General features: G+C 41.8%; 1 protein-coding gene across 1 annotated transcript in view; it reads right to left on the bottom strand.

Annotated features, from left to right (window-relative positions):
• The window catches only part of LOC128885528 (RNA-binding protein MEX3B), a 288,649-nt gene that overhangs the window by 75,057 nt on the left and 196,691 nt on the right, over positions 1–16,901 (bottom strand). Inside the window, exon 2 of the mRNA XM_054139616.1 lies at positions 8,098–9,491. Coding sequence (XP_053995591.1) covers positions 8,098–8,398 — 301 coding nt within the window. The 5' untranslated portion in view covers positions 8,399–9,491. The remainder of the gene's footprint in view (positions 1–8,097; positions 9,492–16,901) is intronic.

Here is a 16,901-nt window from a genome sequence, read left to right as displayed (position 1 = left end):
GATTGTAAATAAATAGTAAATAAATTTTTTTTTATTTATTTGTTAGGAGTATTCCAACTATAAAGTGCACGATGAAAAGATGGTATGGAATGAAACAGAACCCACGATGGAATTTTAATTAATTAAGTTGACTTTACAATTCTAATCTCCCACTGTTTATCACCTCTATGACTTTGTACGATAATGAAAATATTCAAGCAGCGAACTATAAAGTAACAGCGTGATAAAAACAGAACTACGTGACAATCGGTGACTCATCGCTACGCAACGTATGTACGTCGAAATCGGAGCACGACTATAAATGCGTTACATGATAAAAGAGCACAACCTACAACAGTAGTTCCCTGTATATTATCCGTTAATCGAAAATCTGTTAATCGTGTATCGAAAACGATGGACGTGTCATTCGATATTAATCATTATTTCAGCAGACAGATAAATTGCCTAGAACTGTTACTATTAAATATTTTGTACGAATGGAACTGTACGTATCTGTAATTAAAACACTGTGCGAATTTGTTTTCGAGCCAAGACTACCGAGGAAGCATGAAACGTAACGCGCGAGATAACAACGAGCGTAACACGAATCAATGCGTTCCTCGCTAACGTTTTCGAGCATTTTCCTCGGGTGGGAATCGCTGGACGGTCGGTGAACTGCGATTTTCCGTTCTTACATAAAATTACCGCTTCCTGCTTTCCCAGACGGTCCAACCCTGCTAGTGCTCAACCGGGGTTGCGGATCTACATATGTCCGGGGGGCCCTGTTTTCTCTTTAACGTTGCATTGTGTCTCGTAGATCGGGACACGATTCTTTTTTCCAGCGGCTGCAGCCCGCCTCGGAACCAGTTTAACGTACCAGGGCATGAATCATTGCTATAACGCGACCAGAGTTCCCGTACTCCGGCATGCCTAAATCTCTCTAACGCGCGTAACACGCACCGCGAGGCTTAGACGAGGCTTAGCTTCCCTACGCACGCGTGCGTTCATGTTAGGCACGGGCACAATTTTCAGATAAAAATAAGTTCAAAGTCTTCTTTTCTAGTAGAATCGTACAAACTTCTAACTTCTCTCAGTTTTAAATTATTTTAAATGAATTTTATACTGTGGTTATAGTAACTCCGTATCTTAGGGTTACACTGGGGTGAATATGACCATGACTATTTTGCCATAACAAATTCATTATTAGATGCATTTTAATAATGTGCTCCAGAGGACCACATTGCTGCATATTTTTAAATAGAATGACATAAATTTTTGCTGTTCTGGATAGCGTTTTTAATAGCTAATAATATTTATCTGGAAACATTTTGATACTAAACAGAATGTACGTCATTTGCTCTAATTGCTAACAAATATACTTTCCATCATAAACAAAGTACACCATCCTAGATTAATTTTAATTTTACTATAACTCGTACTACCAAACAACTATTACTTGTAACGACATCCCACGATAGCCAACAAAGTTCCCTAAAACATGTTTAACCAGCCGCATTATATTTTTAAAAATGGCCGTCTGATTTACGAGAAACATAGCAAAATTAACCGCGATTCGAGATACGTGAAAGTCGTTGGAAACAGCGACACGGTAATTGTTCGTTGAATCTACGGCTTCGTGCGCCACGCACAAGCATATCGGGTATAGTCGTTCTACGCGCGTTTCGGTCGCACGACACCGTGTCAGTGACTCTCAAACCGCAAACGCAAACCGAACAGAGGATGCGAGAAAGCCCGGCCGAACGGAAGGGACGATAAGCACGTACGGAAATCCGTAGCGGGTTCTGAATTTAAAACACGGATAGTCTTGACACCGTTCTAGGTGTTCGTCTAGTGTTATTGGACGGTCAATATTAGCTCGCCTCGCGTGATGACCACCTAAGAGCCGGTACGGCTTCATTTTGTACGCCATCGTTTTCTCTTCTATCGAATATACTAAGATGTATTGTAAATAGTAGGTGGATGAATTTATTACACTAGATGCATTGGTCGTTTTAAGAAATCAGTTGTAATAAAAAATTTGGTTACCAAATACACATGCACCATTGCGTTTAAAGAAAAACGTGTGGAAATATAGTATTTTTTCAATTATCTTCTTTATTTGATATTTTTCTTTATGATTAGACATTTTTTTTTAACGATATTGTTTAGGATCGCATCAACGTCTAGGTTATTAGCAACCACATTTGGCAAAGTGACTTTGTTTATGTAAATGTCATCCTCATATTTGGACCAGTAATTCGTGTCTGTCCAATGCATTTGCATAGACATTTCTGGAATGTATATTTCTAAATTATGATTACATGTGCAATAATACCATAATATAAATAATACATGTTTTACCGCACTTGAATCCGTATTGTTCTCTACGTAATGGTGGACAAAGTCGTTAATTAAAATCGAACGATCGGGAAAGAGAGCGCGTACGGTTTTTAGCGATTTCCACCTCGACGTTTGCGCGAAAGTTACGCACGTATGGTTTGGCAATCGTCCAATTTTGCAAAATTGTACGCGACGACAGATGTGTCAGTGGCCAAGAGCGAGGCGTCGATGATCGATCAACGGCACGTGCTATCGATAGCTACCCCTTCCGTGTGTATCTACACGCGTTCCACATATACTTATTCAATTGAACTTTTGCTTTGGCAATCGAGTGGCTGCGCGTGAAATGTGGGAAAGAGAACTAAAACGGTATTATATTCCGACAACGAGTTCAACTTGTTTTATTTCCTTTCCCTTCGACGACTTTATTCGTCGTATTTAAAACAAAAACGAGATGTCAATGCAAAAACTTGCACGATATTTTCGTGATCATGAAAGAACGCAATTCAGCGAATGAGAGTAATTCAACGCGATGCTTAGAATGAAAAATATACGGAATCTCACGTAATATTTTCCACGATTTTTCAAGTACTTATGATAATCTGTCAAAAAGTATCGTAAACAAATGTTGATCAGTTTTCGATTAGCTATACATTGCAATAAAAACAAAATATCATTTTATTTAGACAAATTTCTTCGATAGACAAGGAGGTTACGGATACTTATAAGACCGGCTGTATTAATGAAATGATTTCGTTCTCCACTCTCTATTATCAAAAATATAATAGTATGCGTAAGAGGCACGAGTTAAAATGTTGTTTCCCCATACCTAAAATTATCCTGAGATAATTCTTGATTACACTACTTTGTACCAGTAACGAAGCACAATTCCCAGGAGCATGATCGAACATTTTTGAAAGAAACGAGCCATTTCCGCTATCTTCAAGAGCAATCGGTAAAAGCGCGAATCTCACGACGTAGAGAGAGAGACCTCAAGGCACGGTATTGATCGCCGCGATCAGACTTACGAGATTATTTATCGCGCGCGCGATCTCTGACAGCGTTAAGATTTAAATGGCAAGCCACGTGGCGCAGAGCGTCGCGGTCAGCCAGGTTTTCTCAATTTCGAAACGCGTCCCACGGTGGAGTACGCTCGGAATCGCTTAACAAAAGCGATCGTTCCGTTCTTCAATGGAAAGGCTACGTTTTTTACGTTACACGCACGGAGAAAGAACACAAGCGCGTTCGTTAAGCATCGCGTTTTCTACGTCGAGATGTCTTCTCTCGTCAGCTCAACGAAACGCTACAAATGAAAGTTGTTATTTCCTCGCTTAGGGGGAACGTCTCGAACCCGGATTTAAGAAGTTACTGGACACTACTCATTGGTTACCGTTGTATGAAAAGATCGAAAGCACCAGTACGACGACCGAGTCACGTTCGCGTTCGTTACTTCTGTATCGAGCCGTTGCTTTGACATTTGGAAGGACGAAGAGGATCGTAAAATTCTCCACCCCGATGTTTTGTTTGAAATGCTTCGAAGTTTAACGGTCGTCGACATTTCATGCCCTCTGGCGAGCGGTCCGCTGCCAGCTACTGTAAACACCGCTTAATCGTGACAATACGAGATAATAACAATTACCGTCTCAGCGTTTCGTAAACAGTGTGAAACTATTATCGGTAAAATTACACCGAAACGACCACTTTAATTGCGAACAACCGACGCGGTGCGATCGATGGAACGTTTGCACGTACTCCCACAATTTCGTGCAGCCATGATGGATTAGGGGTGCTCGATTCTAAAACGACTAGCGATTATTTCCATGCGTGAACGATATTACTGTTGAGAGGCAGTCATATTCCCTATCAACCGAATAAGAAACTAATAAAGAGTAATTCGTTTACTATTCAATAGTTACTCAATATTTTTCTCCGTAACGTGAATGATAAATATCCTCACCTAATCTAAGAATTTTAAATTACGCATGTACGAGATATTAAGAGTAACTAGAGAAACGATTCTCCGTGTTATTTTTCAACTGATCAACTTTATGAAACTCCACAATTTTTTTTTTTTGTAAGAATTGCTTTGAAGAATGAATTACATTTTATAACAACAACTTTTGTCTCCCAGAAAATACTTCAGAAAAGGGCTCCTCGGACCGAATAGATGTTCAGGCCCCGATAAAGCTAGATCCGTCGTTGTATATGCATGTCGCCTGATTCATCGTCGAAACGCGAACAGGCTTCTCTCAATTATTTCTTTTTTTTTTTTATACAGTGGCCGAGAAACTAAGGTAGTCGACGAAGGTAGTCGACGAAGGTAGTCGACGAACGGCCACGACCTACGACAGGGTTCACTGCACGACGATTCGTCGAGCCACCAAATAAATTTGCTTTTCGAAGTTAGATTGGTTTAATTGCACCATTACTTGATACCGCGTTTCTCGCGGCGTTTACGCTCACGCCCGTGCCAATGAACTGTCTGTCGGCGGTGGTATACGCGACAGATTCCGGTAACGAGCAATGCAAACTAAAGTACTCGCGAATTCGACTTACGTAAACGCGTCGCTGTTCGAACACCGAAGCAAACAGTACCTCGCGGTTAAGAAGCTATATTTCTTTTAGGAATTTTCATCTCACATAACAAATAATTCTGAAATGTCAATGTTTCAATCGTGTTTTTCATCTAGCCGCGTGAAATTTGTTTATTCTTTATGATTCAACAGATCGTCGAACAGATTATAACGCTTGCTAAATCATTTTGCAATTACGATCACTTAATGATGTAACTTGCTATGTACACAACGGATTTATTAAAAGTCGCAAGTATCCACATGTACATGTTTGTACAGGTGAAATTTCAATGCTTTTATACATAGCACTAAGCATGTGAAACTAATAAGCACAATGTTTCTTGTGCATTTTTAATCATTCTTTTTTATTGATGTATCCAAATGAAATTAGTATGTGGAATAAAAGTTCTTAAACGGAAATTCCCTGAATATGTTGTACCAAATAAAAATGTATTTATATTCAAATTACCCAACTTTGGTCGCATACGTACTACACGCATGGATGATTTCGACATTCGCACGGTTATTTCATCGAAAGAGTACAACGAATATCTTTGTTGACGCACGGTCGTACGATTCGTGTCATTCCGAACCTCGCTAAGCCCCGTATATACAATCACGATTTATCGAGTCACGACTTCACGTTTACTTTTCGACTATAACATTTATCGCCCGGCGATAAATCCTTATCGATTTTAAAGAAATCGCGGCACCGTTTAGTTGCTGCATACGAAATGTCGATTTTTGTCAAGCTTAAAGGTAATTTTGTACATCCCAACGAAGGAAACGAAATCTGTTAACAGGTGGAGATCAATCTGTCAAAGATTTGCAGTTCCATTATTGCTGGTCGAACAAATTTTTTTGTTCTCCTATTTGAATATTAATTATGTGCGAATGAAACCTGAAGTTTCATGTAACGAATAATAGGAATATTGGAGTAATTTAGTTTCGCATACGAAAAGTGAAAAGGACGAGGAAAGTAAACAATATGTAAAAAAGACTGTATCGATGTAAGAAATATTGATTTCTAAAATTTAAAGTTAGTGATATTGGACACCGACCGTAAGGTAGACAGAAGGTGATTGTAAACGAGGCCGTTTTGAGACATTACTGAAAATAATCCAGTTCAGGCTGCGTAAGAGATAACGTCGAAAATCAGTCAATTTGTGATAATTCGTCATTTAGTAAACATTGGCGAAGTAAAGAAGTCGAATTGTCGGTTTCGTACAAACCGAGAATGGTTAAGCTCGATTACAGCCTCATTAGTGTAAAAAGAAATAAATCAACGAAAACTCAAGTACAATGTGATGATTACATTTCGAGCTAGTTTACTATGGCTTTTCAAATCTCTAAACTACGACAATCAATGAAATGCATCTAAAATTGAACGTACAACCTATATTAGCAAGAGCCTAATCTCTTTGCACGATAACAAAATTTTACCGCTTTCTGCCTACTCTCCAGATCTACCGATAGAAAATTTTAATTCTTCCGCAACGTAGAATCTATAAAAACGGTATCGACGAGTTTTACGACCTTCGAAACTTCAGATATTTATCGAACTGGAATATCATAGCTGGTCGATCGTCGGAGGAAGTCACATGGAAACCGCGTCGGTTACATAAATCTACGACGTTTTAAAACATGCTGGGCGAATTATGTATCATAGAATGTCATGCATTGAATTCAAACATGGACAAAGTTTTCGCTGAAAATGAATTACAGCACCGATTTTAATTATTGAACATTATTTTAAGTAGTTTTATATAACGTGAAACCAAAATGTGATTCAATTTAAAAATTGAAGATTATTTGAACTCTTTCAATAAACATTTGTTGTATTCAGTCTGTGAAGTTATTGAATGGTGAGACTTCAACGCAAAAGAAGTTGAACAATGCCAACGCTACATTTCTAATGTTATTGTATTACTTTAAGTGAACTTTTGCAGAATTGTCTGATGATGATTCCATTTTTAAATCCCACGCATAAAACGATATGATAAAGTGTGAAAATAAAATACATTTTTGATACCAACGATATTTGCCAAATTTGTCTGCGATTGACAAAGAAATGACATTTCATGTGCACCAACGCAATATTCGTACGTTTCGTCATCGTCGGAGGAAAGTCCCATGCGTCTGGAGAGACCGTGTCTTGCGAAGTCGCCAGTATTGGATAAAATTTAATCAAAATAACGATTGACGATTACGATTGAAACGAATAATCATCATAAATCGCTCGTGACGATTTACGATTACTGTGAACACGTGCTCGAGAATGTTGAACCAGAATTTTCTCGAAATCGATTCGAAATTCCCTCAAATATCAAAAATCCGTATATCCAAACAATTTCTAAACAAGACATAAACAGGTTATACTTTGTGGTCCATTTTTCCTATTAATCGCTATTATTGCTATAACGAACGATTTAATCGTTAATCATTGTGAGCGATAATTTTCAGCACTTGACTAACTTTAATCGCAATTTTTAATCGCATTCCCTAGTTAATATTAACCACTTAACGATTTTTCTGATGCTGATCGATAGAAATACTTAAAAATCGAAAAATGAGTATTTCGCACATTTCATGGTTTTATACGCTTCATTTTGATGAGAACAAAATTAATTTGAATATATACTAGTCTCTATATATGGATAAAATTCAATATAAGTGTTTGTCGAAAATTATAAACTGTTTCTATAAAAGCTTGTGAAATTTGGAGTGGATTAAAATGAAATCTATTATCAGTTATTCATAGTCGCAAAACCACTTCATAGGGTTATTAGCGACTCCGAGCACACATTGACAACATTCGATCTGGCGATAACGTGTGTTTCGCATATACGTCACAACAGCAAGCACGCGTGAAGCACGCCGAGACACATTTATCAAACTTATTTGTAAACAATGAAAGATTGAAGTTTAACGATCGAATAACGAGTGTCTAATTGGCTGATTTCAAGCTACAGAAAGAAATTAACGGATAACTTTCTGGTGAGTACCGAGTCAAATATATTTCTTCCCCAAACTATAATACTGTTGATTACAACTTTGAAATGTCCAACTTACATCGTATTAGAGTAAAAATACAACAACGTACGAGTATACTCGGATGAGAGCGTCAAGTGGTTAATTATACGAGAATTCGTCGTTACTAATGCTGAAAACTCTGGAATGAAGTAGAGTTACGTTCGATGCTTACCTTGTCGGCCGACGATCTCTGCCACGTGCTCGCTGCTAGGCACCGGCACGCACTCGGTCATGTTCTGGCTCTTCTTAGAACGCGCTTCCTCGAAAACGCCTGCTGGTGTCGTTTGCATTGGATCTGGATCGTTGGCAGTCCCAGTTCCGGTACCTGTGCCGGTCCCTGGACACACAGGAGTACCCTCGAGACCAAGCATAGATAATTCTAATGCCAATTGCAAGGCTCGCTGGTCCTCGAGGGAAGCGGCCGCACCGCCATTCGCTCCGCGGTCCATTTCGCTGAATAAACTCGTCGGCATCTTGGATCGACTAAATTTCGCGTTTTATCGCACTGACAAAGTCAATCGGTATATGCACGTGTGTGTGTATCGTACTGGGTGTAAATCACAGAGTTTCTCACTATTCCTCCTCTCGTAAGTACCCTCCTGACCCGTCCTCACAACCTGTCGTTTTTCTGCTGTACGATTTTACGCTGGTCGCTGAATATTCGGCCGAGACGGTGAAATTGTTCAGAGACGTCCACGTGGATAGAGTCCGTATCGAAACGATCGGAAAACAACGAAACACACGCGTGTACACACCACACACTCGATTATTTCGGACGAGGGACTAGAGTGTCGTTCACACTGAGAACCGTGCCGGTCACGAGGAAAATGTATTTAGGAATAAACGACGATGCACCGTACAAAAATAAAATCGTTGACTCCGCCGGTGATCGCTCTGTCTTCTTCGTTCCTTTCTCGTGTATACGAACGCACGGCGTGAGTGTGGTTCGCACACTGGAAACGTGTGGGCTACTCGTAATCTCGCGTCTCGTCCACGATCGCCGCGTCCTTCTTTCGTCGATCGCTCTCTCACTCGCGCGCTTTCTTTCACCGCGTTTAAAGCCCAGCCGACGAAAACGGCTTTCCTCGAATATCTTGCACTGTGGTCTAAACTGTTCGTAGAAGTTTATAGAGCGCGACCTACAATCTTCAATGTCGGCGCTCGCTATGCTCGTGTGATTTCTGTTTATATATTTTCACGTGTCTCTTTAAACCGATATACGTGTTTATAATTCGTTCGTTCGTCCTCTTTCCTCTCGTTCGCTCTCGTTCTTCCCTTCGATGGGACGACGTTAACGTAACGTAACGTAACGTAACGTAACGGCGCGTGATCACGTTTGGGAAGCTTCGTCACCGACCGACTGACTAAAGCGTCCGAGAGCGTCGTCGCGCGACTGAAGCACTGAAAACGGAGGCAAGGGGAGCCGCGCTCTCTCTTTCGGTTCCTTCTTTCTCTCTTTACCTCTCCCTCACCGCGAGATCTTTCCTTTCGAAGGCAGGCGCGTGCAACTACCCTCTCGCTCGTGTTACCACTGCGACTGACTGCGACGTACTGCGACTGCGGGTGCTACAGCCGGCGCGCCGCCATGTGCCGGACGCCGGCTATGCGTCCCGCTTATTGGTCGACAGGGTCACGTGGCACCGTACCACCCCTCCCCGCCACTCTACGGCCAATCGGCGCACAAAGTGATAGCGCACCTACCGGCCGAGAGCGCCGCACTTCGTTCGCCTCCGGATACGGGCGCGTGCACTCGTCCCTACCGGCTTGCAACCCCCTCCGTGTTACCGCTCGTACTCTCGAGCATTCGCGAAGTTTCCCTATGGATCCGCGATAGAACGCCGGCTGCACCACCGATTTTCCACGGCGGTGATTGCCGAGCCCGGGACTGCCTGGGATACGTAGCTCCATCTCTTCGCGATGCCACGAGATGCCTGGATCGGGGGGTGCAGTTCCATTCCGTCGGTGTTTGGGTTCTGCTAATTTAATTATTCACCGCCAGTATCCTCGCCGTGGTTCTTTGGGCGCAATCTTAATTAGCGATTATGCCGTGCTTCTTTCCACAGATTTAAACAGACACCAACTTTCTTCTTTTTATCTTTGTATCTGTATCTATTTTATCTTTTATCTCTGTATCTTTTTTCGTTAACGGCTCCAGTTCGCATCTATTTATCCGTTACCGAGAGATGAATGGTATTTGTTAGGTGTGCAAATTGATTCTGTGCGTTTATAAATGTATAATGTCTCTGATAACCAATTAGCTGTTCACAGAGAAAAAAATTCGTCCCATAGAGGGTTAAAATACAAATCTTCCAAGTCCTCAACTTGATCTCCATGAATTTTTATGGATAGATCAGGTCTCAATTTTACTTATTCTTGTTTCTCTAATAGATTACAAGTGTCCTTGATAATTATAATAATTCCAAGAGTAGAGTAATAAGCAAAGTTTTAGATCTACTGAAATTCATATAGATGCATCGTAATGTCCATCAGGTTCTTGATTCTTTCTAATTTCATTCCATAGCTATGCCATGTGAGTATATGCGTGCCATTGAGTTCCCTTGTATCTTACGGATATTACGCGCAAGTGTAAGAAATATAGCGTTACAAGTATTGTTGTTAAAGTTTATGATTAAATTTATGTCCCCCGTTGTCTGGATCGTTTTAGTTGACGAAGAATTCTGATAAATAACTCGCCGAGGGATCAAATAAATACCCTGCACAATAAATAAATACCGCATTTTCCGCGAGCGTTGGTAGCTTGCGTCTTATCGTTCACGGCGCAGCTCGCGATCCAACACCCTTTTCTCGGTGCATACCCGTCAACGACCTCCGCCTTGCATATAGGGTGCCTAGCAAACCCGCTCGACGATACTTTTTCGAGGTGCGTGCAGTCATTGCGGCACATCCGCGCAAGGGAAATGCAACAGGAAGGAAATTTACGACTCTCGAGAAATAATAGCAAGGCATCGTTCGAAGTCGTAAACCGAAGTTGGATCGTTTGAGACTCCTATCACGCCGTAAATTAGACGCGACGTCAAGCGTATTTCAAAGGGAATCTCGGCTGCGCCACGGTATCGATACGAAATGTAAGATCCACTGCCTCGAGACTGCAACTTTGTACGGTTTAATTACACGCCGCTCTGCTCCTCTTACTACGAGTTTACGAGCCTGCCTGCTTATCCCGAGAACTTCTTCGTTTCTTTATTATTGGTCGTTAGTTGACTCAAAACTCCGTGCATTCGGAATTAGCGCAACGATCGGCCAGTTTCGGTCGAGGTAGTTAAAAATTCCTATTCAATCGCGTATCCCAAGTGGAACCGATGATTTTTTGATGGGATGGTATTCGCGATATGATGGATAAAGGTGAGCTGCTTAATGGATTCCTGTCACATAGATCACTCCTCCTCAATTTCTTAATCGTTATCGAACACAGGCGCATAGTGATGAAGTAAATAACTAAGTATAAAATGAATGAGTGACTAAGAGGATGAAGAAAATATTAACGTAGGTGATTGTTTTATGCTTACAGTCAGTCCTATAAGCATTCGCATCTTCTATATTCCTTCTATGTTCATTGAACAAATTTGTCTAAATATATACATATGTGAAATTTATTCATGTACATATTCATAACGAAACATTGATTTGGAAACATCAAACTAATCATTTAATTTAGATACGTTTCTTTAATAGACATAGAGATCTTCCTTACACGATGTTTTACAGCTCAGATCGCAGTTATTTAAATAAGAAGCTAAGATAAATACATACAACTCCTATAGTTTGCTTCGCGTTTTGATTTTTGTTATAATATTTGTCTGGTGTATTCTAGACTGCAGTTGCTATAGACGTAGCTACAGAAAACGTAGAAAAATAAAAACTAAGTCGCGTCTGGATGATCGTCAACTATCGTTGGTTCTCTTTAAGAAGACTGGTTTCGCTTCCTTTGCAAGGCATATATAGATAAACGCGATCCAGTGAATAAAATGTGCATTACGAATTCATAAAAGTCGTAGAGCTGTATCAAGAAAATTCAATAATTATTTACTTTTGTCAGCTTTTTCTGTTACGAGTAATACGAATAATCACTGTTTAATTATTATTTTTGTACATGGAATATTTTCATTTCGTTTACTCGTCGATTTTTTCCTCGACCACATTTTGTATTATTTTGATTTAAAAATATACCTTCGAAGAGGTACGATTCAGGAAACCGATTGCATAATCGTTCCTTATATACCGCTAGCTTACACAGACGCTTAAAACGAATTACATAATTTGTCCTTGATAAAAGATTTCACGTGTAATACTAGAGTAAGTGTCATAATCGCGCAACAATCTCTGATATTAATTTGCGTGCAAATTAGTACCACACGCGAGATTCGAGATGAAATGACGTAAGCGATCCCATTTTGGCAGCTCTCCCCTATAAACGTACGAAGCAAACAGAATAGAACTTCAGCTGCGATCGATACCGAACGGACAATGTCAATCCAGCACCGACAGAAACGTCTCAGCTTGTTCGTACACGTTGGCCCGCGCTATAGCGCGGTACAATGGTTAACTTTCCGTAATCGAGGTGAACCGGGAGTATCTTCGCCCCGTATCGCCTGCGCTAGGTATATAAACCTCGTATTCATCGTCCTTGAACTCCGTCTGCGATTATTCCGCGGTCGCCATTCGTCGATCTCGCGATATTTCCGCCGTAGGTTCGCAATTAACATAAGCGCGCATCTCGGAAATCAGCTGGCCGTTAATTCTTGCTGAAAAAGCCATTAAAATTCCATTCTCATCGGTGCAATGCAAGAAACGTAGCCGTTACGTGTGTCGAGGAGCACACCCGTTAATAAAAGCAACGGCTCCGTTCTCGGTTCTCTTTCAAGTTCGTGCTGCGATAAATTTTTAAAAGGGACCAGTTCAGAGCGCGTGTAAAAGCGAACGAGGTAAGAAGCACGTCTCCCACCTTTCTTCTAGTTGTCGAAAGTGGCCGATACGTCGGACTTCGAGGAAGTAATTGCTCCCGCGATACCTGTAACCTCTTAATCCGCAAATCACAGCCGCAGCGGTCGAGTCTCCGTGCACCTGCGACGAGAGTGAAAAGGGGAATTCGGTCTAAACCCGTCTAAATGCTCCATGGGACCTTGAACCGAGGTGCAACCGTGCTCCATTGTTCTCTGCCGACGACCCTACGTTCCCCCGGTCGAGCGATTGCTCGATTTTTAGTCGGGAGGCCTACACGATCGGGATCGTGTCCTCCATTCTCGAGGACAGCCCCAAAGACGCTCCAGAGTAATTCTGAAATATCAGAAACTTTTATTACCCGCGCCCCGGTATACGAATATAATATATTTTAACGTTTATGGACGTTCCCCGGGCGAAAATTTGAACGCTTTTAACGTCCCGTTGTCGTAAACTTTATTTTCGCCCGTTTCGACTTAAAGAAGTAGGTGCGCTTGATGGGAGACAGGCAAAAATTCTGTCGGCCATTCGGTGGTCTCATTTCATGGACGCTTGAAATTGAGAAACTCCGTTGATTTATTTATTGCTAATCTTTTTGGGAGTGAGAAGCATGATTTATATATTTATTTTAACACTAAACCTACCGACATTTATTCGTATCTATTTTTACCGTGTCAAGATTGTTCAAATAATAAATACATTGGTATTTTTTTTTTAAATTTAATTTAGAAAATCAGGCTTCCACGGGTTAATTATTTTGGAGTATTTCTGTATAATGTTACACAGTTCCGAGACAAACATCTTCTTCGTGTATTCATAACTTCAGAACAGTTACCAAAATGCCAAGCTTTTATTAATACACAATGCTCCATTACAATGCTCTTCATATTTCCAATTTAATATTATATTCCATTCCAATATAATTCTATATCACATCAGTCACATATGTTTGCGCACACTTTCCAAACCACTGACTGGTTAATTAACCACACATTGCCGAAAAGAACCCATAGATCCGTGGATCCTTTTCTCAGGGAGCTCCTCCATTAGCGTCGGAATCGATCAACGGGACAAATCGTGTAAAAAAGACGAGAGTATCCCGCCAAAATCGAGACGTTATGGTTACTTTACTGTACACGATAACTCGGAGGCATTTACGAGCTGGCCAGAAGTCGGCAGGTGCTCGTGGCAAAAGGTGGCCGTCCACGAGACAGCCTTGAGAGAGCGTGCACGGGTCGTTGCTTTCGGCGAACGATGAGAAACAAAATTAGTCGCCTTTGCCGAACGAGCTCGCGTAGATCCCGTTCGCGAGAAAGTTTCGGGCAACGGGCGGATACCTTTGTTCTTTCTCGCCAGGCAGACGGTAATTTGTCGAATGACTGGCCGTGACCAGCGGGCAGGTTTTCGGATTTTTTCACGATTTCGGTTCAACAGATTCCTGCGCCCGTGTTATTTATTATGCGCTCTCGTGCGCACCTTTTCTCGAATAAATGGTAAACTTAGAGGAGGATTTCGAACGGTGAATTTTTGTGTTCTTTTTCTAGAAGAATGTCTTGTCATTCTTGTGATCCTAGAGGACTTCTACCTTAGACCACGGCGATGTAAAAATGCAAGGTTGCACGAGTTCCTGTTAAATTATGCGAGCAGAACTCAAGGGTATGCAGCGCTCGAAGTAACACTCACTGAAGATGCCACGCTATATTCTCTTTTTAAAATTCTGTAGCATCTATGATATATTACATGTATTTTTTCCAATATACTGGGGTCAGAGGATCTTTATACATTAGCACGTTATATTCAAATTAATATGAAAAGTATCTTTACATTACCAAGAAGAACATGCCTTTCCTAGAATTATTTCTCAAGCATCCATAATACGAATATTCACTTTTGTAATATTCTCTCAAGCAATACTAACGCGTTCCATTTTCTTCAATAAACTTGGGGTCTCCGAACGGATGCGGATATCTGAAACGAACCTGACTCGGGCCTCTGTCGATATCTGAGAGGCCAAATTAAGGGAGAGGACCGTGGCATCCAGTGCACCCCGTGCCAGGGTTGGTTCCTCTCGACATGTGCGCACCCATCGGTCGTACACGCTCGAAACCCGAGTGCGAAAATAACGTGTGCGCGCACGTGCGTGTCCGACGCTTATTCGTCGATCTAATTGCTCCGGTAATCGCCGTGTAATCAGCTGATAATCGATGACGGCAATAATTCCGGCGTAATTGCGGCGCGAGTCCCGAATGCATTTGCGTACGATGGCGTCGAAATCACGGTGGCTCCGCGTCGTAATCCTCGACAACAGTGTGGAGCAATTGAATTCCAAGTTCGGTATAAAAAAATTCTTGGATCCAATTTGTATAATCTATTTCCATGTTCTATTTCTGTTTTCTAACGGGTTTCTGTCAGATATATAGTAGATTCGTAACAAATATCTAACTGTATAAATTTGTCGAGTTATGCATGACATATTCATGAACTTTGTCAATGTATACAAAATTTGAAAGTATAGCAATGATGTAGTTTAGAAGTTTAGAAGTTTAGAAGGAATTTATAAAAGATTTGTAAGGTTTACAAAGTTGTATCAAATATTTTTAGGGTAGGTTCACACAGTGGTGAGACTAAAAGGAAGATGGTTCATGCGTTAATTTAAGAATCCCTGATGTTATGTCTGTTGTACAACTCTGCTGCAGATGAGAACATGTTACGCACGTCTGCGAGACAAGATGCACTTGGTAATGGAAAACGCTTTCTGTAAGTCTCACGTAGTCACTGAGTGTCACGATAGGGGCGCTAGTGTCTCCTCTCGCATAACTTCCATGTCTCTTCCTACAAAATATTCGTCCACAAAGTAATCGACTATTCCTTATAAACAATTCTAAGTGGTAAACGTATATTATACATTCTTCTTTCATGTTTTCGCACATTTATCCTACATACTCCAATTTTTCGTGCCTAAACACAAATTCTGCACACCCAAACACCACATACTTTCTGCATACCTTACATACACGAGAATCCATCGTTATCAGACTCCTCCATCAACTCCCCAGGCTCATACCCATAATTCTGTCACACCCAATGAAATTTAACGACAATAAATTGCAAAATCGCCTCGGAGCATGACGAGCAGACCGACGACTTCATCTCCAAAGACCTCGCGCCGCGTCACATTCTGCCATTACACGTTTCCACCGACTCATCGACGTCCGACTGCGAAAAAAAATCGCTGTCCCGAGACAAGATGTTGCAACGCGATGGGCGTCGGGCCACGAGCGCGCTCAGGGGCCACGCGGACGCGCACTCTCGGCTTATTACGAGCAATAACGATCGAGTCTATGGTACGTTTATGCCTTATCAGGCCTGATGTTATACATTACCCCGCGTAATGGCATACTTTAAAAACGTGTTTCTTTATGCGCCCGAGCGACGAGAGGCGAGCACCGTTCGGTTCCTTGGTCGCAGCCGTGAGCCACCGCGTAGATTACAGGCGTTCCCGAAACGCGCCGCGATCCTCTTCGAGGGATTTCCATCTCGCGCACGCCGGTCAATAATTACGATAACGAATAACAGTCCTGAGCCGGACGGCGAAACGTGGCGGGGACGAAGAAGAAACCAGACTCCCTGCGCTCCCGGTAAAGTGTCCTCGGGCCCGTGTAAGGACCCTTCGAGACGGCCACGCATGCGAGTCGGTCCCAAGGGGGCGACGCTCGTCGTTGGCACGCGCATAGTCCGGCTCGGGGTCCAGGCGCCAGACCCCCCGTCTCCCCACTCTCCCGTACAGCGAACCCTCTTCGCGTTCAACTTCATAACGAATGGAACAGTTTCTGGCCGACAGGCGTATTAACTCACGGTCTAACCCCCTGGGACTTGCGTTTTCTTTTTGTCTTCGAGTAAAATGAATATTCGCGTGCCTCGAGTTATTCGGGGCTTGATAAATATGTTAATTGAATTAAAATATCGCAGTGTCCGTGTGACTCTTTTTAGTCGTTTTGGGTTGATTTGTTTTGGAGC

The sequence above is a fragment of the Hylaeus anthracinus genome, unplaced genomic scaffold (genome assembly GCF_026225885.1).
Source record: "Hylaeus anthracinus isolate JK02 unplaced genomic scaffold, UHH_iyHylAnth1.0_haploid 11981, whole genome shotgun sequence".
Taxonomy (NCBI): domain Eukaryota; kingdom Metazoa; phylum Arthropoda; class Insecta; order Hymenoptera; family Colletidae; genus Hylaeus; species Hylaeus anthracinus.
The sequence above is the reverse complement of the archived record's forward strand: the minus strand, read 5'-3'. Positions and strand labels throughout refer to the sequence as shown.